Source organism: Neolamprologus multifasciatus, chromosome 10 (genome assembly GCF_963576455.1).
Source record: "Neolamprologus multifasciatus chromosome 10, fNeoMul1.2, whole genome shotgun sequence".
NCBI lineage: Eukaryota > Metazoa > Chordata > Actinopteri > Cichliformes > Cichlidae > Neolamprologus > Neolamprologus multifasciatus.
The window spans coordinates 12,598,664-12,625,512 of record NC_140448.1 but is presented as its reverse complement, the minus strand read 5'-3'; the positions used below and the strand labels follow the sequence as shown (position 1 = coordinate 12,625,512).

Here is a 26,849-nt window from a genome sequence, read left to right as displayed (position 1 = left end):
GAGGAGCCTGGTTTACCCCGGTGACGCAGTCGGTTGCTAGGTGTGAATGAAGTGATGCTTTGTCACAATTAAGCGGCTCCTCAGTTTACAGGTCGACCACAACAAAGCAGCACCTCTCTCTGTTTGCCTTGTCTAGGATATTCCGAGCTGAAATATGGCTCTTTAATCTTTTGCTAAGTTGTTGGACCCGAAAAGTCGTCGTGCTTTGCTTTAGCAACGCACCCCCAAGTGCTCTACAATTTTTTCTGCAAGAATGGAGTAAGTGAAAGTCTCTCTACTGGCTGTACATAGAGCTGTTTTGTTGTTGCTGTTGCTGTTGTTGTTGTTATCATTTTGGTTTGAAGTGGCTACATCTTGTTTGGTTTCGTCGCTTTAAATGAACCTTTTTGACAAATTCAAACATCTTTTTTCTTCTTTTTTATTTTTTTTAAACTACGGTCACTCATGGAGTTTGACTGATTGTGGTTGCTTTGTGGTCAGTTTTAGTTTGATTTTAATTGATTTTTCCTCTACTCTAACTGTATTGCCTTCAGTCTGTGCACTAACTGGAGATACATCACGTCTGTCACTTCCAGCATTTAATCTTTCAGTGTTTAATTTAGCTCTCATTGCTGTAATCGAGTCCAATCTGTTTAAGTGATTAAAAAAAGAATTGGTAATTCATTTTAAAAGGAACATGCGATTGGAAGCAGCTCATCAGCATTAATCCTCTTTGACCAGCAGGGCAGCTCACCTACAGAGAGGAGAGGTAGCTCTTGTGGTGCTTCTTGTCAACAGTTGGGCCCATGACAGCGTCACTGGGTCCCACGTGTTTTGAGAACGTCAGGTTAATTTTGCTTTGAGCCAGATTAAAGCCCACAGGACACTGCTCCCACTTTTCTATCACCCACTGTGTCACATCTGAGGCTTGGTTTTGGGAATAATGTACTTTTCTGCGTTTCAGTATTTGGTATTTACTGTAAAGCCTTTTTGTTTAAAAGATGAAAAAGTGTATTTGTGTGAAAATGAGTTAAGTGAGGACCAGAAAGTGATTTTTTCTTTGTTGCCTCTCATTAAAACCATGCAGAGAAACTTGAAGAGGGCAGCACAGACAGACTCCCATCTGATGATCCCCATTAGTCGACTGAGTACGCTGTATCTTTCTCAGACATATCTGATCCCCCCTTTTTTCTTTCTGCTTACCCTCTAGGTTTCATTATGCTCACCCAGACCTGCTCACTGTGGCCCATCTCTCAGACCCTGCTTGCTCTCAGCATATGCTTGGACTTGGACTGAATCAAAGCACCAACAGACAAAATGATGGCAACATCAGCGCCTGTTTGGAAGACTCTTCGTGTCTGCCCGGCAGACCCCCTCGCTCTCTCTCACCCACAGGCTAACCACAGCCAATCACAGGGGTGCAGGGGGGAGGTGTCAGAGGAGAGTCAGCACTTAATTGGTGAGTTGCAGCGTGTACGCTTTTTTATATTTTTCCTCATTTCAGGTGGGCTCGGCACTGCAGCACATTCGTCCTTCTTGAGCAGTAAGTAATAAACTAGCTACGTCTGTTATATTAAAACGCTGCAACTTTATTGGCAAAAAACCCCAATCTGATTTGCCTTTATTATTATTATTATAAATCTGATTGTTATTTTGGGAAACTGCTTTGTGCACTGATGGATTTTTTTTTTTTTTTGCATGAACGTTATTTTTTTATTTTTTTATTTTTAGCAGCATTATTTCCTTCCGACAAACATCTTGTAACCGATGCAATTTTTCCCCCCTCCTCAATAGGTGATGGTAACACTGACTGGATGACGGAAGAAGTGGATTTCTCCTCGTACCTCCCAAACCCTCCTTCCCCTCCCTCCTCTACTAATGCCTCCCTTCCCCCTTCACCCCTTCAGAATGATATCCAGGTGCCCTCTGACTTGGAGGTCATGACCTCTCTGCTGCAAGAGGAACTCGCCCAACTAGAGGACTACTTCCTGTCTGAGCCACTGCCCGAGAAAGGGCCGAGGCTGGGAAAATGCGACAGGGGTCCACTGCCTGCGGGTCCTCCGCCATTCACTCAGCTGCCATACGCATCATATGCTACATCCAACCAATCAGAATCCAGCCCACTTCTTGTTACCTTGGCAACCGGAGAACTGGACCTGCTCAGCATCTGTGGCGGGCCCATTGGGCGCTCCAAAATTCCAAGACACGCCCCATATAGCTGCAGTCGACCCAGTGGGTGTGGTAGGAAAAGAGTTCCTGATGGTTCGAGGTTCAGCGAAGGCTATGACAGCAGTTTGTTGAGTTCCAAAGGAAGTAACTCAGGTAACTCAGCTGTGACCCTTACAGGTAATTATGGCTGTGTAGAGGACGACCAGGTGATAGGGAAAAGCTACTGCTTGGGTAGTGCGGTTGAGCTCAGACGATGTGCTGTTATACCAAAAGAAGAGAAAAATTGCTGTTTCACTCAAGATGTGATAGGTGGTGGGAAGATTGTTGGTGGTGGATTTGGCTTTGGTGGATCACTGGAGGTCCCCCATAAGAAAGAGGATCTGTTGATGTATAGCATGAGGGAAGTCAGTGGAGGTGCTGGTAACAGTGATGTGCTAAACAGTATCAAAACTAGTGTGGAGGTGACAAAAGCCACCGTTTCTTGGAAAGCCGAGAGCAGCGAAGGTTGTTATCTTCCAACAACAGCACAGTCTGAGGCCTACCATAGCTTCTTGGGCAACATCAACGAGCAGGTGAAAACAGAGAGTCTACAGATAGCTCAGCATGATCTACACTGTAATTTCCTTGAGGATCAGGGACCAGAGTGTCTTTTAATGGCTAGGGATAGTTTGAACCTGGAATCTTCGGGGCACAGACAAGCATGTCGGCTGAAGGATGACCACTGTGCAATGAAATACGAAGTGGACATCATTCCAGGCGAAGGCGGGGAACGCAAACAAAAGAAAAGAGATCAGAACAAAACTGCCGCTCACAGGTGAGATTCTTCCCGATGAAATGTCAATGTTATCAAAATTTCACGAGTTTACATTTTCACAGAGTCTTCGTTTTTGGTCGATGCAGGTATCGCCAGCGAAAAAGGGCGGAGCTCGATTCTTTGGAGGAACAACTGCACTGCCTTGAAGGGAGGAACCGGGAGCTCCGGGACAAAGCAGAGTCCGTAGAACGTGAAATCCAGTACGTTAAAGACCTGCTGATTGAAGTTTACAAGGCCCGTAGCCAAAGGCTTAAGCAGGACACAACAGCGTAACACCAAGCTTCTGCGAGTACACTTAGAGAGAGCGTAACAGGGAGAATCAGCAGCTCTTTCTGTCTTTAAGTTTGTCCTGAATCAAATGTTAATTTTTTTTCTTTTTTTTTTCTGTAGCGAGGGGTTAAAAGCATGCTTTGCTAATATGAAATATTTTTTACATTTTAAATCAACACTATCCAATTCTTCCATCGCTTTCGTACTCGAATCACTTGAGCCGGCACTGTGGCATAGCAATGCTTTAAGATGACAATCATTTTCAATAGCTCTCGCACTTCGTGAATCTACTATTGAAATAAGGTAATTTCAGAAGTAATGTAACTCATTATGCAGGTTTTATATTTGTAATAGCCTTACGTTAAAATTGATGTCAGCAATAGAAACTCATGTTTGTTTGAGGGTTTTTTTTCTTTCTTTTTTAATTATTTTCATGCTCAGTCGCTGGATCACTAGTTGGCGGTGAAATGCTAACATTTCAGTGTGGACAAATATTTCAAATCAACTGCGTTTATGCAACAGCAAAAACTGGCAATAATTGGCATTAATACTAAAATTATTAGAACTGACCTTGAATATCCTTTGACTTTTACAATTGCAGAAAGAGCGGCTAACGTACAAAAGAGTCGTGAAACTTTATTGTGTATTTTGTTGTTTGTTTTTCTGTAAAACATTTGATTTGCTTCTAGTTTATTTCAGTCAATAACAGAATTATTTTATTTGTATGTTTAGAGTATTTTAGCCAGCTTTGTTGGAAACATTACTTTGTCTTCTGTATTTACATTTGTTTAATTTTCATCCCTTTAAATGTAACAAATATAACCTTTGCTATCTTTCTTTTAGCAATGGCTTCAAATAATGTCTGCATTATGCATTCTGTGACCAAAACTTTTTTTTTCATATTATTTTTAAATGTGTAACATTTTATCATGTGGTGGCAGTAAGATATTCTTCCCTCGCATTTTGCAAAATGTACAATCTGTTTTGCAGCTCAGGATACACGTTAATCCGCCAGTTCTACAAACATCAGTAGATAATCATAGGAGGAGATTACAGACTTGAAGCTTGCAGGTTTTCCTCATATAAAACTGTTTTTTTTTCTTTATTTCCCAATGTGTACAAATATTGTAACTAGTATCATTCTAACAGCCTTCCTCTGCATGCCTTTGCATAAATGTACTCTCTGGAATAGAACATTTAGGGTTTCAGAAATAATTCTCTCTCTAAACTGCTTGTTAAAGCAATAAGTTTTATAGGCCTCTGGCTGATCTGCACTAATTTGTAACAACTTTTGTATGTTCAGGGAGTGGAGTGTGTTAACCTTTTCTTTCTATAAAATTACTGGGGAAAAAAATCCTAATTTTGTTGTTTCTTAAAGCTTTTGCAGCTTTAGCTTTGGTGTAAGAGGTCTCAATTCTTTTTTTTTTTTTTTCATATAAGCAAATAATCATTGTTACTGTCATTTGCTCCATGCTTATACCAAGGATAGTTTTTTTTCTATGCATATTTATTTTAAGACAATCTTGAATATAACAGCGAAACTATCGTAATTATTTATGGGGTTTAATTGGTGCTTCTTTTTTTTTTTTTTTTTAGCCCCCTGCGGTGCACTATCAATCCCGATGGTTAAACCAAAAGTGTGTACTAACAGCACATTTAGCGCGTTGTGTTTTTAACGTAATTTTATCATAGATACAAATTAACTTCGTCTGATGTCAATCTTTTTGCTTTTAAAAAAATAAAGTGTATCATCAACTTGGCCCGCTGTGCATTTTCTTTTTGGTGCTTTTACTGGGATTTATTTTTACTTTTTGTCTGCGTTATCCGAAGTACAATCTGCGGCCTGAGCGTGAAAATAAGTCCTTGGTTTTTGGATTTAATAAATCCGCGGGGTTTTCGTTTTATTTTTATTTTTTAAGGGAAAGGAAATCAAAGTAAAGCCCGGTCAGGGCCCGACAGACGCTGACAAGCGCTTCTTTTCTCACCCTGCCCCGCTGAGCAGACAGCTGACAGACGGTTATACAGAGAGGACAGAAAACTTTCATGCGTATCGATCTCTTCTGGTTTAGTCGATACAACATTTAACATAACGTAAAAACGCTTTCGACGTCCAATCCTCGGAAATTCGGCTTCGTTGTTTTCTACTTTAATTAGCCCAAATTCACAGACTTCTAGAAGACCTCGAAAGGCTTTGAAATGCGAATGCCTCTAAATTCACATGTTGATCTGCATATGGAAAAATGTCGCCTTTAAAATCCATCAATAATATTCGCTACACCTAAACAAAAGCTTTCCAAAAATCGACAACACGCTGCGGTGCCAGCAGAAATACTCATAACTCAGAAATGCATGAAACTCCTCATTCGCCACTTTTATACAGACTGAATTGTTGTTATGACAATTTTATCGATGAAAAAGAAAACCTACCGTGATTTTTAAGAAGTTACATCGTTTCCTTTTTCTCATGAAATTAGAACAGCTTGCTGTCACAAACTGAGACGTTAAACAGTAAAACAGTTTTATTTTGATTCATAAACGGGGACTCGGTCATTCACTAACACATGGTTTCAGACAAATATGTTGTTGTAAAGTTAAACAGGGAGCAGGTTTTTAAGCTGTTGACTTTTCTGGTGGAGTCAGCTGTCCAATGAGCCGCTGATAGTCACACTGTGGAGGAGCCTGTTGTGAAGCCCGATCAAGCTTCTTACTGGCATCAAGAGACATCAGGACCTTTGAATGAATGCAAAAAAAGAGCAATAATCTAAATAAATCAATAAATGTGTGTTTCAAAGTCTGTTACTGACTTGTGAAAGATTAAACAGTGAACAAAATTTATCTAAAGGACAGAACAAGCTCTGGGCATAAGAGCACAGCTTTAAATTCAATACCAGGAGGTGTGAACTGTTTTCTGCTTTTCTAATTAAAAAGTAAAAATTAACTATTTCAAAAGCACCAAATTCTCCAAACAGAGATTGTTTTATTGTAATGTGAGCATGTGCGATGCTGTGACCTGCTCGTTACCTGACGCATGGCATCCTGCTGGCTGTACAGGTATAAAGATCCTATGGCAGCTTCTCTCACTGCACTGTGGTAATCTGTGCATGCAGTTCTTAGAAGTAAGCCGGGCACATTTTCCTCCAGCAACAAGGATATGGCTCCATCAACATTTACCAGGTTTCCCAGGGCGGCGCAGCAGTGACGACGTGTGAGGGCATCAGGATCATAGATTAGAGTTACCAGCATGGCCACTGTCCTCCTGGTTTCATGTGTCCACCTTCTTTCTTCCTCCTCCATTCTCTGCTCTCTTAATGTTTCCAAATCACTTGCTGCCTCAATATCTGAGTACGTCTGTTTATTTTGTTGCTTTTCTATGCACCAATTATCTCTATGTATCTCCTTCTCACTGTGTCTGTCCATATGCAGCCCAGCTACAATATAGCCCAACCAGTTCCCAACCGCCCTGCAAGCCACCTGCCGGACAGGCATGCAGGAATCATTAAGACAGTTTATCATGGCTTTGAAAATGTCAGGTTTTAGGGTGTGTTGTGCGAGAGGCCTGAATGGATCCAAATTTCCTAAAAATCTACACGTGGCAGCCCTGATCTGCTCATTCGAGTGAGCTAGTGCATGCTGCAGCACTGAGGTTTCTACATAAAGCTGAAAGGGACAGGAGGGATAATGGGCTATCCCAGACAATAGAGTGAGGAGCTCCACAGCAGCTTCCCACAGAATTTCCAGCTGCAGGAGTTCAGGGAGCAGAGAGCTGGCAGTTCTGGTTGGAGGACTCTGACGGCTGGAGGCAGGGAGCTGATCGTCCCAGGATGGGAAGAAAAAGCAAGAAGCTGCTTTTGTGAGGTGGTCAATTGAGCGGGGGGGATCACACAGGAGCAAGCGACTCAGAAGGGAGAGAGGCAGCTCCAGTAGATGAAGAGGAAGGGTTTGAATTACCTGCCAAAGCACAAAAAAAAATAATCACAAAATCACACAGACAACTCGTCATACATCAAACAGGCAACAACAAACAACAACACAGTGCTCTTAAAAAAGTACAGACACATCCAGGTGTACAGTACTGCATGCCAGAAACAAAACTAGTGCAAGAGTTATCCTGTGTTGCATCAGAGAATTATCTTTGTCGGCGAGGTCTTTATTGGAGCAAAATAAGGCCCTAACCTGCAGGAGGCTTGTAACAATACCACAGCTGTCGTACAACTGGAGAACTGTGGACATGGTGTGTGGAGGCAGGTCCAGGGCAAATGGAAAACATAACAAGTGGCAGCTCAGTGTGGATAAAGTGTTGTGACTCAGATCCACCCTGTGCCTCCCAGGATTGCCCTTGGCAAACAAATGAAGACTGTAGGGTATAAAAGATGCTATTGTTAGCTCCAGGCACTGTAGCTGACTTGTAATACAAATAAAAATACAGTTTAATTAAGACATCTCAACACTAACCACTCGGTGCCCAGCAGGCGGCCAAGAGCGTACACACATTCTGATCCAACATCACAAAACAGAGGAATGCACAAATGTGGATCTTTGGTGAAGACAAACAGCAAAGCAGAGAGCAAGAAATACAGTCCTGTAACAGACACACACAAAGAAGTAAAGTTTGCTTTTTCATTAGAAGTGTTTTCAGACATTGTGGGTTTCACAGGATGAGTATGATTACCATCTGCTGAACAGAAGTCAGAGTCTGATGTTGCACTTCTTAGGGAAGCACCGATCTTTTTCCACAGATTCAGAAAGAAAACTTCATTTAAACCCGAGGGCAAAGGGCCATTCTCATGCTGTTTAAACAAGAAAGCACAGACATTTAGTACAGATATGTTGCTAATATCTGTACTAATACATGTTTAACCAAATTTCATCTGCAGTCTGACCTCATTAAGTGCATCTAGGAACAAAGACAGCAGGCCATCACAGAGTCCCCAACCGGAGGGTGGAGAAATGTGGGGCTGATAATGTAGAAAAATAAATGGATCATACATTTTCAGATCCCTTTAAGCTTTCATATTACTGCCAGGTTTACATGAGCTCAGTACCTCACATGGGTCCAAGACCAGAGTTTTCAGCAAGGATGCTAGATGCTCCACATCAACTTTGACATCAACATTGTTTTGTGTGAAGAGAGACAAAACACAAGCAGCCAGAGGCTAAAAGACAGATAATCAAGTGTTTCACACAACAGATCAGCTCAATGCATATCAAAAAGGTACAGACACAGAATATTATATGTAAACCATGCTGAACATGGCTGATGCTGTTGAAATATGTCAGTGGGTACTCACGACCAGACGACTGAGATTTGGTTGACTAAGAATTGTTTTGAAGGACTTGGTGAACTCTTCCAGGCTAAAGCGTGAGAAGCAGATGCAGAGGTGAGCTGCTGTAGTTGGTATCACGTGTGTATGCACTGAGTATTTCACAAATAAACAAAGTCAGTTTCAGCGAGGGAAAAAAAGACTCATCAAACCTTTGTTCTTGTTCCACCCAGGCACAGTTCTTCTCCCAGTAGACCAGGACCACTGTGATCATTTCTTGAAGGACGGGGATACTCTGCTGGTGCTGAACAGGTGGCAAAGTACCAAAGTAGAAGTGAGAAACATTGTTGCAGGATCAGTTCACTGTGAAACACTTTTTCAATCCAGAGTAGCAACCTTAATGAAATCTGAACTTTCTACAGTATCCTGGATCAGGCCAAAGAGGACACGGGGTAGCCCAAGTTCACGGCCGACGTCGTTCAACTTCTCAACCTCGGCCATCACTAGCAGATTATGTAGGACCCTCATTGGTTGCTGAATCTGCTGAACTTCTTTTACCACGCCCCCTTTTAGCTGCCCAAACAAAGAAAAAAAAGGAGCAGATGCAAAACTGTTTTGAAGAAGAAAAAATTCACGCCGAGTGAAATGCTGAAACATTACCTGAGCTTTAAATGCCTGGATCTTTGATTTAATTTGAGATATAATTATGCTGTAATCTAATATCTCTCTCGTTTGTCTGCTTGGATCGGACAGTTGGGCCAGATTCTCCCAGTATTCTTTGTTGTTTACATTCTGAAAGAACAAGAAATGACTGAGTGTCAGGTATATATTAATATATTAATTTAAGAAAGCAAGGGTTTTTTTGTGCGTGTTATCAAAGCAGATCCTCTACTGACAGATATTATGTAAATAATTTCTAATGAGTGGAAAAGGCAGCTGTCTCTGACCTGCAATCGCTGTGAGGTGTGGCTTTCCTCCCTGCATCTCCGCACAAGTCGCGGCCCGATCTCTATACAGGGAAATTCCCGTTCGTAGTCTATGCTTATCTGACCCCTGTAGAGAAAGGAACTATAAACACATTTGTTTATGATAGCATAACTCATCGTTACTTTGAACCTTCATTAACACCTGTGTTTTGATGTTGAGCTAGCTTGACTCTTCGGTCCGAGGCTTTGATTAGCAGCCATCATATCCAGCTGACTCGAGGTAACAGAAACATCGCCACAAGAGGGCATGGGGTTGCGCACTCTAGGGGACATTGCTGCTGCCATCGCACCATTTTCCCTTTCATCCTTATTTTTCTGTCAGTGCACACAAAACAGGTTTAGGGCCCTCCGCTGATCTCACCACACAAACGTTTAGAAATAATAAAATAATCATAATTACTGATTACTTACTTTGGCACTGTCCTTTCCTGGTGGTTTCCTCTTACTACAGTTTTCTGCTTGTTCCCTGACCTTTCGCAACAATCTGCTCCCTGCAGAAGCTGGTACAGTCTTCTCTGCCACTTGCTGGAGTTTCAACGCCAGCATGTCAGGGCTGGGTGTGACCGTCAAGGGCCTGGACACATTTGTGGCTGGCAAAACTGCAAACACATCACATGGGAATAAAATCATGAATGTCAGACATGAGAATGTGTCATTTACATTTGAAAGCTTTCTACTAAAATCAAGAGTTTTAAGAATCACCTAGAACATCATCAGCAACAAAGGGATGGTACAAGAGGTCTGGCCATGACAACCGTTTCTGGGGGTCTTTGGTCAACAAGCCTTTCAGGAAGCTCTGCAAAGAAATCATTGGATAGTAATAATATAGAAGACTTTGCATTAGGAAACAATTTGTGTTAGATTTGTCTCCAATAAACCCTTCAAGGGACTTATAATTGCAACATAATCTTTTACAGGCTTAAAAATTTCAAGCTAGCATTGTTTATATATTGAAGATGTTGGCTTCAACCTAAATGTAACACAAGGTGAGTAAAGTGTAGCTTTACTGTACCGTGCAAGTGCTGCTCATGGTGTCTGGCCATTTCACTTGGTCTTTCACAATGAGCTGCACTAGCTTGAAGATGGAGTTGGTGTAGAACGGAGGCGCCCCCGTGTGGAGTTCATAAAGGATGCATCCCAAAGACCACAGATCAGCAGTGTGGTCATATGGTTTCTCCTCCACCAGCTCAGGGGACATGTACAGCGGCGTTCCCTTGATAGAAGTCAGCACTAAGGTGGAGACACTCATCGCTCTGGCAAACCTACAGCAAGATTGCATCATGTCATTTATTCTTTTAGAAACGATTGAAACTTTTTTCTTTACAACTATCAACATACCCAAAGTCGCAGAGCTTCACCACACCGCTTTTTTCTAGCAGGATGTTTTGGGGTTTCATGTCACGGTGAAGAATGCGATGGGAATGTAAATAGTACAGAGCAGAGACCAGCTGGCAGGCAATCGCACGGACCTTGAAAGAAGGGAAGACTAGTTTAATAACGTGACATTAAATAAAGTTTCACATCTGGTTCAATTGTGTAAAAACAGTGAAAACCTGGCTCTCTGGTAAGTTTCCATCATCCTCAAGGATCTGGAACAGCTGGCCCTCTGCGTACTCAGTGACAATCACAACCTGTCATTAACATATATAAGGGGTTATAATGATCATGGGATTCTGTAAAGATAATTAGTTAACAGCAACTTATTTGAGAGTTTTGAGAAAATGGGAGGATACCTCAGTTTCAGTCTCAAAACTGTCAAAGAGCTGGACAATATTGGGATGCCGAAGGTCCCTCATAATTTCAATTTCCCTTTTGAGACTTTGCAGCTGGTTTTCAGAGCGACCCAGCTTTGGCATGAACTTAAGAGCCACCACCTCATGGGACAAAGATGAAAAGACGATGTGAAGCAGTGTCGTTAAACAAACAGGAAACTAAACTATGCTCCTGTAGATGCTTACCATGCCACTACCCTTTCTCCTTCCCTTGTAAACCCGTCCAAATGAGCCCTCTCCCACCAGCGACAAAACGTGATACGAGTTCATTTCGGCGGCAGCTGGTTCCGTTAGAGCCAAAAAATCCCCGTAACTTTCACACTGTAACCATTGGTAAATTATTGCTCTTGTTACAATAGACGCTTGGATGTAAAATGTTTCACTTTTTAACTTTAAAACTCACAACTTATGACGGGTAGCAGAGGTTACTCTTCAGTAGTGTTATTTTTTTCGGTGTGCAGGGTGTCAACGAATAGCACAGACGCTTGCCAGTTTAGCTGCCAATTCAAAAAAGTGACGCAGAACATATAACAAAGTGTGATAAGTCGTTCGTATACACTCAATATTCAAATATGCGACTTTTCCCGCTTATTTTAACAGCAAACGTGGTTTTCGACTGTTTTTAACGATAGAATGCCAAAATCAAGACCGGCTTCTGTGTGGACAACTTTAAAGCAGGGGTCCTCAGTCTAGCAACGGCAGCTGCGTTCATAGCAACCACGTCGCAAACAAAGCTACATGTTAAATAAAATGATATAACTCCCAGAGTCAACTTCCCTAGAGCATTACTACTATTTTCACCCCCGTTGGGGCCATATTAGAAATTTTATACCACAAATTATTATAAATATATATAAAAAAAACCTTATGGTTGAGGGAAGTGGCCGAAATCCGTCTGTAGATGCAAAGCTAATAGTAGACCACATAAAGTCACAATCATCATATTTACTACTACAGACGGATGAGATGAAGATTTCCACAGACTTTCACACGACAACACACAAAACTATTAATGATATTTAAGTTGTTAAATATGTGTTTTAATTTCAGCTTTATTTCTTTTATCTATGTTTGACTAACAAAACTGAATTACATTAACTTTAGCTGCACTGTTTATATTAGAGCTCTGTAAGGTATGTATAATGCATTTAAAATGTATAATAGTACAAAATATGTCTCACATAACAACTTTAATTCAAATGCGGATGCTTTTTGCAAATATGATTTTAATCCGAAAAGAAATAATAAAGAACTATCATTTAGCAAGAGCCCCATCCTCCTGTATAGATGTAAAATTGGATCAAATTAGGCTGTAGCTGAGTAAAAATAATTAGAGTAGTTACTTTCTAACATTTTCTGGCAGTCTTAAAAGTATACCCTCGGACCCCTGCTATATTATTATTATTCTGTCCACAAGATGTCGTATGTGATTCTCTCAGAAACGGACCTAATCACAACATGGAGAAAAAGTGATGCTGAATCCCTACAACTTATAACCTTCCTCTGAGGAACTTCAGCTGCACTATGACAGTGGCTTGTGTCACCCCTTATTCAATCATGCCTGTTATTTTCCTGCTGCCCGTTGTCCCGTGTTCCGTTAACCATGCAGTATTTGTTGCTCTTTTTCGCCTTATGAACTACAAATAAAGTGCAGGGATTTCTGCTGAATATGCATGTGACATTAAAGATTTTTTTCCACTCCATGTGACCAAAAGCTAAAGATTTGATGGAGTAGTAGATTATGTGCAGTAGTCTGAGTGTAAAGTGCAAGATCTGCTAATTCATCATATTTTGTACGTTGTGACTTATTGATTGGCCTGTTTGATGAGTTTTAAGAGGCGGCAAAAAAAAAAAAAAAAAAAAAAAAGAAGAAGAAGAAGAAGAAGAAGAAGAAAAGGCTGAAGCTCATCCAATGAGCGCCTTGAAAGACTTCCCCCCAGCAAAGAAAGGTTGTGTTTCCATATTTTTACACATGACCAAATGCATAAGCTCCACACAAGGCAGCAGTCGACTGAGTACACACGTGGAGAATGACCAGGAGGAGTTTTCTCTGAGTGGACTTGTACGACGTGCACTGTTTTAGCGCTTTGGATTATGCTCTTCATCCTGATCCTCTCGCCGCCGCCACTGAGCTTGTAGATTCTTCATCATTCTGATTTTCTTTCTTTCCCCCCGTTGGTCATTGCAATCTTTGATTAATGCAAACATCGTCATGTTTATCAGATCAACTTTTCTCCTTTACTTTGTGGTCTCACTCTTAAAGCTTGCTCGTTGCATGGAGAGTGAACTTTGCTTCCCGATTAGAATGAATAGTGATGAAAGGACGGATTCTGATAACGACGTGGATTTCCTTAATAGAAAATATGTCCTAAAGATTAAAGCTTTCCAGCAGGAATTAGTGATCGATTTACAGCGAGACTCTAATTTCATTGCCCCTTCCATCTCTAACCAAGGCGCACTGTGGCTCTCCGATACCGATGTCACCACTGACTTGACCCGGTGTTTTTATTCTGGATATGTGAACGCTGATCAGTACTCTTATGCCGCTCTCAGCCTCTGCAAAGGTGTGCAAGGTGCATTTGGCTTCCACGGCTGGGAATATTTTATCAGCCCGGTACAAAATGACACCAGAAGCGCAGAGAGCGCGCACATCGTCCGGCGCAGAGCCAGCAACAACCTGAAGCCCAGCTCTACCTCCAGGTGCGCAGTGGACAGCGACATAAGCCTCCAGGCTGCGCAGTCCTTGGAGAAATACAAGCGACTGGCAGACCACAGCAATGTGACAGAAACGATGCTGAAGAGGATGGGGAGAGCCAAAAGGTTCGCCTCAATCCCCAGATACGTGGAGACGCTTGTTGTGGCGGACGAGTCCATGGCGAAATTCCACGGAGATGACTTAAAGCACTACCTCTTGACACTGATGGCAGTGGCAGCGAAGCTGTACAAGCATCCCAGCATCCTCAACTCCATCAGCATTACAGTTGTGAAGATCATAATTATATCCGAGGAGGACAAAGGACCCAAGGTGTCCGGGAACGCAGCCATGACGCTGCGGAACTTTTGCACTTGGCAAAAAAAGATGAACAAAAACAATGACAAGCATCCCGAGTACTGGGACACAGCTATTCTTTTCACCAGACAGGTAAAGAAAACTTTTAGTATCGTTTATGTTACACATGTTTGAGGTAAAACCAGAGCGGGATATGTTCTGTAAGCGCAATTACGCAGAGAAGACGTACATTTTTGTTTTTCGCACATGTATTGTGTCACCTTAATGAGTGACATACTGTAAAGCAACCTGTGATCTTGAGAAGGAAAATGTGCAATGTACTCTTATAACTTTGTGATAAGTAAAACTCCAGTTGACACGTTTTTGGTTTGCTCTGAAAACACTCTCCGCCTCTCGTGAACTCAGGGAGCATGCAGGCAGTCCACCAATAGCATCACAGCTTTGACACCAAGGCTGGGTCACACAGAGCTGAACAGAGCACCAGACTTGATTGCTCGTCATAGATCCTCAGAGGGCAGTTTTATAGACTTGCAAACCACCTCTGACTTCTCCCTGCACTCCCAAATATTTGCAAGATGACACAAGGTCAGAGATGAAGTCATTGCTCACATTCATTGGTCAGTGTGATGTATGCGCTTCCATTACCACTGTGAAAACTTGCAATAAAGCTGACAAGTCAGCCCAACTGATTTAGTAACAGTGAAAGTGTTTAGCTTGCAGTCACAAGGTCTTAAAATCTGTGCTATCAGAGTTAAAAGAGCCAATGGTAACATAGTACTATTCTGTCAGCCTTAGTAGCACATAATGATAAGTGAACTATTGCTTGTTATACCTGCAAATTTACTGAATATAATGAGCGTCAGTGCCCTTAGGGATGTACTGTGTGGATGTATTATTTTCTCAGCTGTTCCCATTCTGCTGCAGCTGCCTGCTCCTCATTAAACAGGCCCCTGAAGGGATGGGATGGAGGGACTGAAGGTGGTGGCGGTGGGGTCCTTTGTGGATGTCAGAGTTACATGCCCGCATGTTTTTGACTCACCTGTTCGCTTTATGTCGAAACAAACTCCTCCACATCACCAGCTGGACTGCATCTTTCCCTGGCAATTCTTCAGTCTGTCACATGCTTCCTCCACCATTTCTTTTGCCACAGTGGTTCTGCACAAGTTTTTACAGTGTGTCCTAGCTGAATAGATATCGACAGCTTAAGATGGTCAGCATTTTCCATAAATGTTTTCCTAAAAAACAAGAATGTTACTGGGTTCTTTGGTTAAAATGCAAAGCTGATGTTATAAACTCTGCAGCCACTTGACACGACCCAAGTCAGCTGGGGTGGCTGTAGCTCAGGTGGCAGAGCAGGTCAGCCACTAATCAGAAGGTCAGTGGTTCGGTCCCAGGCTGCCTCCTGGCTGCATGCCAAATATCCTTGGGCAAGATACTAACCCCATGTTTGCCTACTGGTGGTGGTCAGAGGGCCCGGTGGCGCCAGTGTCCGGCAGCCTCGCCTCTGTCAGTGCGCCCAAGGCAGCTGTGGCTACAATGTAGCTTGCCATTGCCAGTGTGTGAATGACTGAATGTAGTGTAAAGCGCTTTGGGGTCCTTAGGGACTGAGTAAATGCAGGCCATTTACTTTACTGGCTTCTCATGGAGAGTCACAAGGATGTAATTTACTATATAAAGCAAAAAGACAGGCATCAAGCAATCAAAGGTTTGGTGAAGATTAACAAGTGCAGGGATTCAGAAAAAAGTCTCCTTTTAACACAGCAGGTTGAACAAAGACATCTCACCTCTAACCATTGTGTGTTGAACAACAGATTCCTGGTGTAATATCACATATAAAGTGTACACAAAACAAAACATGGACTTTATGAGCGAATGCTAACTTAGTGTACAAATGAAAAGTCTAAACAGTGGCTTGTGGTGCATAAAACTTTCTTTACAGTACCACCCAATCAAACTCATGCTCAACACCAGGAATCTAGAGGATACAGGCCTTCACTGACCTTTTACAGTCAGTTTCATATTGAATCTATTTCAAGAATCACTGTTTCTTGAAATAGTGTTGCTTCAGGAATCACTGTTTCCTGAAGCAATAAATAAAATTGTGGGGTTTGCAAACATGTACCTAACAAGCTCTAAATATTTCAAGGTCCGGTGTACTGCATGAGAGGTCTTTACTGATCATGAGATTGCAGTTAAACCTGTCAGGCTTTGTTCACTGCAATTAGATTGACATATGTTTTTTCCTTTTTTATTTTCTCTTTCAGTTTAGGCCTAAACGGTCTCCCCTCTTAAACTCAAGGATTCTGCTGACATGTCTGCTAACAATTCTGCTACATCATGACACAATGACTTTAAGTCTGTCCAATTACTGAGTTGTATTTTCTTTTGTTTACTACAGTTTTTAACATATTTCAAAGCCCATTCATTCTCCACTTAACACCAGCCCATTGTGTAATTTTGTAGGTTTTATGAAGACCAACTCTGTGTTGTCCGGAGGCAACTGCGGTTGTCCCGAAACAGTATAGCCAGCGTGATTTTTGTGCAAAGAATGCCGCAAAGTGCGCTCCGTTTCCCTAAGTTGCACAGAATGTTTATTGTAGGAGAGCAGCCAAAAGATAAAATCTGACCATAAATCTGCTAGAATGCAAGTTCCCCCGGGGAGAGAGGAGGTGACTGTACTTTAGCTCACAGCTTGTTTGCCTTTTCTTACATGATAGATAATGGGCTGAGAAAGAAAAGAGCTCACCAAAGAATGTCCAGATGTCATAAACTCGGCCCGGGATACTGCTGCATCAGACCTATAAAACTCTGAGAAGCACCTTTTTCAAAGCTTTTTGAATATTGTTTCCAAAGCACAAACAGGTAACAGGCTGGACGGGATTTAAAAGCAATAAAATCTGTACACAAAACAAAATGGAAATTTTAGTCTGCTGAGGTAAGTATTGTTTTTCTATTCTTTTTTGTTAATTCGCAGGAACACCAAAATTGCAAAGACAGATGACAGATGTGGGAAGTAGGTCATAGCAAACAACAAACTCATTGACTTGGGTGTTTCTTCTCCCCTGTTCATCTTGCAGTTCTTCTATTTTTTTTTACTGAAATGGCCCAAACTTTCAGATGTCCTCCAAGCACATGAGGACATCTGGATTAGATTTGCACTGGTGTACAATTGCGGTTTTGTGGTTTATTCTAGGAATGATTTGTCATAGCACTCGAGGTCTTCACTTGGCCCCGTGTTTAATGGTTACATTAAGCACGGCTGAGGATTGCAGGGGCTGTGGGAGACTCAACTGGTGTTTTATCTGTAAAGCTGACCACCACTGGTTTTCTGTGTTTTGGGGTATGTAGGGACAGCGCTGTTTAGGGAACAGGCAGATGGGTGGTTCTTTGCAGCGGTTACTGCCGAAGTTGTCCTGTGATTAGGAGGTTCAGCTCCAAATGCATACTCGCTAAGACTGGATTTTAAAACCTGTGGTAGAGAAATAGGTCATCTGGAAACTCTGCTCTGGCATGGAAATGTTATGGTTGGGGTTATTTAAATTACCTCATAGGAGAAGGTGTGCTCTAAACACTGTTTCCCACTAAAAAGATTTAAAGACTGGGTGGTGGAAAGCAGTGCTTGACACGACTGAATAATTTCCCAATTTCTTAAACGAAGATCTTGCCGCAATGACATCAAGACAACATAAAGGATAATTTAATAATTGTACTTTCATAAACTGGACATGATTTCAACCGGCCTAATAGCATCGCACTCAGACAAGTTAATTGCCGACGTCTGGGAACAAGGTGACATCACCACAAAAAAGCCAGACAGGGCAAGAATGAGGATAAGCTGCAGTCCAGTTTCAAACAAACTCCAATCGCTGAGAAAGAAAAATGCAGACCAATAACAGATTCATAACCCAAACTGTCTGAGGTCACGCTGATCACTTGAAAATATATGTCTTGGTAAATGGCCTGTATTTGTATAGCGCTTTACTTAGTCCCTATGGACCCCAAAGTGCTTTATACTACATTCAGTCATCCACTCATTCACACACAGGTGATGGCAAGCTACATTGTAGCCACAGCTGCCCTGGGGCGCACTGATGGAGGCGAGGCTGCCGGACACTGGCGCCACCGGGCCCTCTCCTCTGACCACCACCAGTAGGCAATGCGTGAAGTGTCTTGCCCAAGGACACAACGACCGAGACTGTCGGAGCCGAGGCTCGAACCGGCAACCTTCCGATTACAAGACGAACTGCCAACTCTTGAGCCATCTTGTGTCAATAACCTTTATTTAGCTTTGTCATACTTTCCCATAACACTGCAAATAACTCAGTGGGAGCCATTCTGTGATAATCAACAGAAATCATTGTCTAATTTAGCTACAACTGGATTTTATGTTATCTTAAAAATACATCGAATGCCATTATCAAAACAAAGTGGAGAGTCTTAGGCCGCTGTGCTGTTTAAATGTTTGGCACACAGTTGTTACCACTTTGATTTACCGCTAATTCGCTGCAGCCCATTTTGTTTCTCTGCATCACACATCAAAGACCAATAACAAGTGACACGATTGCAATCATGAAGCAATAATTTTGAATAAAATGAAACTGAAATATATAAAATAAAAAGTTTACTTATTGAAATAATTAATCATTACAAAAAATGTGCTTCCATTTGATCAGAGTCCATTAAATTAAATGTTTAACATTTTACCTATGTAGCAAAATCACATGGAAAAATTACATGTAATTCAATTAGTTAAGGTCAGCATTTTGGGCATCTTTTTTTTTCTAGTGTACCGAACAAAGTTGCCAAAAAGCAGCTATAAACACAAATATGTTGACCTTAAACAGCACTTACTCCTTGTTGTGTAAAATAGGGAGCTAAAGTATGTTGATGGGTTTTTAACTCAATGAATAGGGTGTTAATATGTCAGCGGTAAATTTATAAACAGTACCCACTACCCAGAAGTGACTAAAACGATAAATGAAGACAAATATTGTAACTCTCTTTGTGTCATAGAGAGACAAACTTAGCTTGGCTAGCCTCGAGCACCATTGTGATTCAGACTTTGGTTAAGAGGAAGGATGGATGCAAGCCAATGTTTGACTTTGCCTTTAGCTGTCATTGTTTCAGATGTAATCATGCTAATGTCTTTTTTCATCCAGGACCTCTGCGGGGCCTCCACCTGTGACACACTTGGCATGGCAGATGTTGGCACCATGTGCGACCCCAAGAGGAGCTGCTCTGTAATCGAAGACGACGGCCTTCCTTCAGCTTTCACCACTGCTCATGAGCTCGGTATGCTCCGTCGACGTCATCCTTCATTCAGTCCACATTAATATCTCAGTGTCCCTGAAAGTGTATATGCATAATCACAGTCTGTGCACTCATGAAAGACATCTGAGATCTCACTCCCTCTCCACAGGGCATGTGTTCAACATGCCACATGACAATGTGAGATCCTGTGAGGACCTGTTCGGAAAAATGCAGGAGAACCACATGATGTCACCCACACTTATTCAGATCAATCGTACCAGCCCCTGGTCCCCCTGCAGTGCCGCGATCATCACTGAATTTCTGGACGGCGGGCATGGTGAGTTCTGTTGACCTCTGACCTCAGTGTTTCCAGCCTGAAAGCAGTCTCATAGCATGCTTGAAAAGGTCGAAAGCCAGAGTTGGATAGATAGTTGTAAACAATCTTGAAGCAGTAATGACTTACAAACATATAGCAAGGCATTGTCCTCACTGTGTTGGTCACACGGTGCTGTCTGTTCACAGCTGTGTTTTGTTCAAATAACAACCATGCTTTTGTTTTTGAAGAGCAAGCCCTGATTCCAAACATTACTGAAATCATTTTTTGGATAAATGCAAGCGAGAGAATGGATTCATTTCAATATCCACCTATGCTTGATTTCTCACATCTGCCAAACCTCTCTTATAAAAAAGGCTTGCAATAGCCAAGAAATTCATTCATTTGGATGCAGATTGTTTGCCAAACAGGACAGACCACAGCACTTGGCCTTGGAGCAATTCTAAACTTTTATTTTAAAACTGCCCCCACATCTGTCCCAAATTACAGGCCTTTTTGTCTGGGGAGAGTCACCACAGTGGTTTGGACCACTAAGTGTATCTGCACAATGTTTCCCATGCAGGTTTACTCCAAATAGACATTTTTTGTTTGTTGCTCCTCTCTATTCATTTTGGAAATAATCTGTGGACAAAAGTACTAGTTTAGAGGAAGATCAGGGAGTGATTTCTGTGACAGCATCGTAACCTGGTTTCTCCTGGCCATCTGTCATAAATCGAAACTTCAAAGAGCAGTGGGGTGGAAAAAGCATGTTGCCACATGCTTGTGGTAATTTTCATTCAGCGCTGTGTCCAGACCTATTTGTAACCTGTTTAAACACACACACACACCACCAGCTATTGTTTCCATGATTGCTCTATGGAGAGAGACTAGGAAGGAAGAGATGAGGTTGAGCTTATTTGGCGTAGAGTGATTTGTTTGTACAGCATTGCCTTATCTGATAATCAGTGTGTTTTTCTGCTACATCTGTGGGACTGTTACCACCGCACCGCAGTTCGCTTATAATGTGCTGCGAATTCACCACAACGTGAATGGCATACTAAACAGTTCAAGTGGGGGAACCCAGTTTTTCCAAGCGCAGATTAATGTGTTTGTATGTGAAAATTCCCCATAAGAGTGCGAAGTTCTGCATGTTTCTGGGGGATAAAAAACTCCTGGAAACCTTTTTCATCCTCTCATGTTGGCCTTTCGTGATTTCATTTTGCAGCTACTTGCCAAACTCTTCCTAATATTAGTCTGTTCCCAGAAAGGTATGTATTTGTAGCTTCTGATGCCTTTGACTTTTGCAGCACTATCTAGCTTCATATCCTTTTAATCAATATTCTAGTCCGACTGCAAGTCATGCAACAAGGCTGGGATGGAAAATAAGAGGAGAGGCTTGTGGGTTTTTAGGGGGAGTTTGAGGAAGGGACTGGGATGGGGATAACTGTGTGTGGTGTGCTCATGCATGTTTCTGTGTGTGTGGCATACATTGCATATACTGCATCAAAGGCCAAATCACAAGGGCAATGACTGCTTCCTGTGCCCACCCACAATCCCACCCACCACAACACAACATGCAGAAAAAACACACATTTAATGAAGAGGACCATATAAATATTTGAGAATAAGCATAAACACATTGTTTTTCATTGTGTTTTTCATGCATTTGTGTATTTTGGTTGCATCTTTTATACCTGTGTGTCATAAAGTCTCCACAGAAGAAGAAGGTCATTCTGCGTCGTTGTGTGGCTTACTGAATCTCCCTCTTCTTAGGTGATTGTTTGCTCGACCAGCCTCAGAAACCGCTAGTCCTACCTGACACGCTGCCAGGATCATCCTACAACCTCGAACGCCAGTGTGAACTCGCCTTCGGTGAAGGCTCCAAGCCTTGTCCCTTCATGCAGCCGCCATGCAGTCGTTTGTGGTGCACTGGAAAGTCCAGCGGACATTTGGTGTGTATGACTCGGCACTTTCCCTGGGCAGATGGGACTCAGTGTGGGGACGGACAGGTCTGCGACCGAGGGGTCTGCACTGACAAGCAGTTTCACAACTTGAAGGTAAGATTCAAGCAGTTCTTTCTGTCAGGACATACCTTTATGAGGATATGAATAATAATAGTATTTATTTGCATTTTTATTTATGCATTCTTATTTTCAGGTGGATGGCCGCTGGGGTAAGTGGGGCCTGTTCAGTACCTGTTCACGCACATGTGGCGGTGGTGTCCAGCTGTCAAAAAGAGCGTGTAACAACCCAGTTCCATCAAATGGGGGAAAATACTGCCAAGGAGTTCGGGTCAAATACCGCTCTTGCAACCTGAACAGCTGCCCTGACACAGGTACAAATCTCTCAACACAGACAAGTATATCCAGTTATTTATGCTAGAGCAATCCCACCTCTCACCTTGTATGTCGTCCCTCCTTCTCTGTGTAGGTAAGACATACCGCGAAGAGCAGTGTGAGAGTAGCGGCCAGAGATTCAGCAGTAACCGTATCAGCCACTCAGTGGTGTGGATACCCAAGTACTCTGGAGTGTCCCTCAGTGACAGGTGCAAACTCATCTGCAGGGCTAATGGTACAGGCTACTTCAACGTCCTGGAATTAAAGGTAAGAATAAGGTGCACTCGAGAGATAGAAAATCTGATTGACGATCAGTCAAAAGTCAAAATACATTAGCGCTTAAAATCCTTTTATTTCTAGAGGCAGCGATAGCAAAGAGAATATATGTCATCCAGCTGCCTCTGGTCTCTGAACAGAGCAGGGGAAAGAATGAAGAAGAGGAGGAGGAGGACAGTTTATCTTTTTCAGATAGCAGGGCGTAGAGTGAGCTTTTGCAGCAGTGAGACAGAGTTCGCACTTCAGTCCATCAAATCAGCTGAGAAGGAGCAGATAGGGAGAACTCAGGGGACACGTAGATCAGCTCAGCACAGGTTAGCTGGATGTTTTAACCACTGACTCACAGCTTTAAAAGTTAGCTGGCAGCAGGCTTTATGTAGAATTTGGTTTTAAAAAATGCGCTGAAGTTAATAGTTAAGGATGAAAAAACCTTGCACGCTTTTTCTATATCACATTTGCATACACACTGGAAATAGGGCTGATCTCAAAACATGCACTATACTATGACATTCTGTGTACACTTACGAAGTCATGTAGGTAGTTTACCTGATATAACAAATAGTTTATTGTCCCAGTATAAAAGGAACAAGTGAACTCATTTGTAACAGTTTTTCGATGTGAATGCAGAAGCTAACGCTTCGTGTGTTTTTACATCCAAGGTTGTTGATGGGACTCCATGTTCACCAGATTCCACGGGAGTGTGTGTCCAGGGGAAGTGCATTAAGACCGGCTGTGACAGCAAAATTGGCTCCACTAAAAAGTTTGATAAGTGTGGAATCTGTGGAGGTGACAACAAGGGCTGCAAGAAAGTGTCTGGACTCTTCACAAAGCCTGTGTGAGTATCACTATATCATCATGGGACGGGCTCTACAAAGCGTTGCTTAGGTCATTCTTTTCCCCCCACTCACTTCAACATAACTTTATCATTTTCCCTCCACTATTACAAGCCCCCACTGACTCTAAAATGTTTTGGCTTGCAGGCATGGCTACAACTTCGTTGTCATGTTGCCAGTGGGTGCAGCCAATATAGACATCCGCCAGCGAGGCTACAAGGGAATGGTCAGTGATGATAACTACTTGGCCGTGAAGAACAGTGACGGCCATTACCTGCTCAATGGGAACTACATAGTGTCAGCTGGCGAGAAGGACATCTTTGTAAAGGGAAGCTTGCTGCGCTACAGTGGCACAGTCGGCCTCTCTGAGACCATACAGGCCATGAAGCCCTTGGGAGAAGCCCTGACGGTGGAGGTCCTTTGTGCAGGCAAGTTGACACCTCCTCGCATCCGCTACTCCTTCTACCTTGCCCGTCAGGTCAAGGAAGACAAGACTCTGAAGAAGAATGAGAGGGTAAACTCTCAAAACAGTGTCCTGGATGAAGATAGTGTCAAGGAGAAAGACACAGATACCCTGAAGATGTCTTACAAAAAGGAGGAGCCCGTTCTGGACAAGTGGGTTACCACAGGCTGGGATGATTGCTCCGTTTCCTGCGGCCGTGGGATCCAGAGGAGGATGGTGCAGTGTTTAAAACCAGACGGGAAGCCAGGGTGGAACTGTGACTCTTCGCAAAGACCTCCAGCCACCAGGGTTTGTGAAGGGCCATGTCCTGAGTGGTATATTGGCCAGTGGTCACCGTGCTCCAGAACCTGCGGGAAGGGCTTCAAGAGACGACCACTGCACTGCCAAAGCCAAACTGGGCATCTTCTCACAAGAGATCACTGCACTGGCGTTCGTAAACCACAGGAGCTGGACTTCTGTAACATGACGCCTTGCTAGTAACTTAAACCTATAAACGACACAAGTGGGGTTTTTTTCTGTTTTAAAAGGGTGAATTGATTCCATCTGCAAGTATCTTTTCTATCATGGATTTTTCCACTTGGGCTGTTAGAGGATGATGGACACCTGCTTGGAAGAATATCAAAGCTCAAACCTGGAAGATGCATGCTGAACAATATCTTTCACTGTCACTTTGTTTAAGCATTATTCAGGAGTACATTTTATGGCAATGCAAGATAATCAAGGTCAAATAAAATTTAGTTGAATTCCTTGTACTGTCAGCAGATACAGAATGTCCATTTGCAAGCAATCAATCTAGTTTACCTTTTGAGTCTGGAACCCATTTCATGTCATAATACTTTAACTGTGCAGGCTGCAGATTAGCGAAAGCTGTGGGTAGTTTACAAAATGCCTCAGTCATTTTTCAAATAGCAACTATACCAAGAGTGACATGTATGAATAACAGTTTGACTAAAACATAGTTCCAAAATATCTCACGCATGTTTTATCGGCCATCTTTTTTTTTTTTTTGAATCACAAGGAATTTTAAAATCTTCCAACTGATTCTGAAATGAAACTGATATCATTTTCATTGTTGTGTGTATACTTATACTGTTTATTCCTACCACCACCCGTTTACAGTTTGGTAGTTAACTCCTGCAGTGGATCAAGGATGCTATTACTGCGACGTTTTAGGAGTTAAAGATGCAAAACACACAATTATCATGTAGCCAGGATTTCTTCAAAACATGAACAGAGATCACCTTCGTTGTACACATCGTGTTTCACTTTAAGCTTGGATATGAAGTCACACTGACTAAACAACACAGGCCAGGAAACACTGACCTAAGATAGAGGCCTAGCCAGATACTATAAGCATGCAAATACGCAGACTGCATTGAGATCCTCTCTCTCGTGATCACTTCCTTCATTTGACCTCAGCAACATTATTCGTAGTTCATAGTGTTCAGCCAGTCGTGAAGCCTGTTAAGTCATGCTCGTCTGCCACAGTTAGCACAGCTAATTTATTATCAATAAAACAATAAATCACAGAGAGAATGTGTTTTCCCGGATCCCCATCTTCTTATGGCCTCACAGCCTGAGCCAAGCTGTTCTGTCGACAGACTCGGAATCCTGTAATCCATTATGTTCTGTTTTATTTGAAGGGGTCACATTCACCAGTCCAACATCCGACTACAGGGTAAGTCTCATGGTAGTTGGCTGTTTGTTTGTTTGTTTGTTTTTAAATCCGCTTTTGCACTTTGTACAGCAAAAGAAACCAATGACTTACACGGGCTGTACTGTATACTATGTATACATTTATTCAGCTCTGTGCAAAAATAATGTAAATACTCTTTTTTTTTAAAATCTTTTTTTTACACAGGCATTTGTAATGGTCTTTGACACTAGTGTATTTATTCCAAAATAAAGTCATTACCGTTGTAACTGATGCTTTGTTTTTCTTTTCTCAACTCTGTAGATATTTAATGTCAATATCAGTCTTCATTCGGTTGCTGAAAGACGTCCGCTTTTCACAATAGACTGTAAAAAGGTGGACATAGCCAAAGTCATCTTGCTTTTTTAGGGACTGAGAACCTTCACAGACACTTTTTTAGGGAAGGTGAATAGTCAACTGCCTCTGGCTTCTAAGCAAGCTAGCAAGCTTATTCACAAAGGTGCTTCCACAGACTCTGTGGGTGCAGTGTTGCCAACTTAGCGACTTTGTCGCTATATTTAGCGAGTTTTCAGACCCCCTAGCGACTTTTTTTCTACAAAAAGTCGCTAAAAAAAAGACGTGAAAGCTCATATCGCTTTTACTCTCAAGAAGCAGCGGGTGCTGTAACGCAGTCAGTTCTTCTTTTATTCTTTTACTCTTATGCTGTTTTGTGGATCACAAGGTTTAAAACTACTTATAAACACACACACACAAAGTAACTCCACCAGAGTGCCTATTTCGGGTCACTTTTGCCGGTCCAAGCCCGGGTAAAGGAGCCGGGTTGGAATTGTGACATTAAAAAACAATAATTGCTAAAAGAAATTTAATTTGTAGTTCTAAATAAATTCTAAATGCATTTAGGACGTTTTTTACTCACTTTATGTGTCTTTCACGATGTTATTTCTCTCGCCAACAACATAGATTACAATTACATTAGCATGACCAATTATGCAAATTAGGTGATGACGTCATTTAGTGACTTCTAGCGACTTTTAGGACAGCCAATAGCGATTTTCCTTACTGAGGAGTTGGCAACACTGTGTGGGTGCATTGCCCAGGATACCTGTTAACTAGTGCTACACGGGGCCTCTCTGTGTGGAGTTCTGTTCTCTCTGCGCTGGCGTCTGGCTTCCTCCCACAGTCCAAAGACATACACGAGATGCGATCATGTGATAATAAACTGGCTGTAGGTGTGAATGTTTGTCTGTCTCTGTTAGCTTAGCAACAGATTGGCGACTTGTCCAGGATGTACGTGCCTCTTGCTGTATAACAGCTGAGATATGCTCCTGTCACCTTGAATTGAACACACAGAAGATGGATGGTAATATACAAAAAATATACAAAAAAAGTATATATATATATATATATATATATATATATATACACACAAAAGGCTAGGCTAGGCTGGGCTGATAGCCTAATAG

At 42.1% G+C, this 26,849-nt stretch overlaps 3 protein-coding genes across 4 annotated transcripts; 2 read left to right on the top strand and 1 right to left on the bottom strand.

Annotated features, from left to right (window-relative positions):
- On the top strand, positions 1 to 4,975 carry atf5a (activating transcription factor 5a). 2 transcript variants are annotated; one of them, XM_085175539.1, is made up of 4 exons: positions 1 to 258; positions 1,190 to 1,522; positions 1,774 to 2,962; positions 3,049 to 4,975. In XM_085175539.1, the coding sequence occupies exons 2-4, from the start codon at positions 1,297 to 1,299 to the stop codon at positions 3,233 to 3,235; spliced, it is 1,602 nt and encodes a 533-aa protein (XP_085031665.1). In that variant the 5' UTR covers positions 1 to 258; positions 1,190 to 1,296; the 3' UTR covers positions 3,236 to 4,975. The 2 variants fall into 2 exon arrangements, with proteins under 2 accessions (XP_085031665.1, XP_085031666.1); XM_085175540.1 differs by having other exon boundaries at positions 11 to 258; positions 1,190 to 1,438.
- stk36 (serine/threonine kinase 36 (fused homolog, Drosophila)) lies at positions 4,807 to 11,982 on the bottom strand. The gene is made up of 20 exons (XM_085175526.1): positions 11,438 to 11,982; positions 11,213 to 11,353; positions 11,033 to 11,110; positions 10,818 to 10,948; positions 10,492 to 10,741; positions 10,182 to 10,275; positions 9,891 to 10,078; positions 9,622 to 9,794; positions 9,441 to 9,546; positions 9,154 to 9,285; positions 8,890 to 9,066; positions 8,706 to 8,797; positions 8,521 to 8,584; positions 8,275 to 8,385; positions 8,113 to 8,187; positions 7,902 to 8,019; positions 7,685 to 7,811; positions 7,406 to 7,586; positions 6,254 to 7,180; positions 4,807 to 5,962 (listed from the first exon to the last, which is right to left on the bottom strand). Exons 1-20 carry the CDS (start codon positions 11,519 to 11,521, stop codon positions 5,843 to 5,845), a joined length of 3,369 nt encoding a protein of 1,122 aa, XP_085031652.1. The 5' UTR covers positions 11,522 to 11,982; the 3' UTR covers positions 4,807 to 5,842.
- A 1,209-nt stretch (positions 11,983 to 13,191) lies between these two features.
- LOC146509732 (A disintegrin and metalloproteinase with thrombospondin motifs 15-like) lies at positions 13,192 to 25,570 on the top strand. Its single transcript, XM_085175527.1, has 8 exons — positions 13,192 to 14,393; positions 19,421 to 19,553; positions 19,681 to 19,848; positions 21,598 to 21,881; positions 21,982 to 22,159; positions 22,255 to 22,427; positions 23,096 to 23,271; positions 23,417 to 25,570. The coding sequence occupies exons 1-8, from the start codon at positions 13,464 to 13,466 to the stop codon at positions 24,207 to 24,209; spliced, it is 2,835 nt and encodes a 944-aa protein (XP_085031653.1). The 5' UTR covers positions 13,192 to 13,463; the 3' UTR covers positions 24,210 to 25,570.
- Positions 25,571 to 26,849: the final 1,279 nt, after the last annotated feature.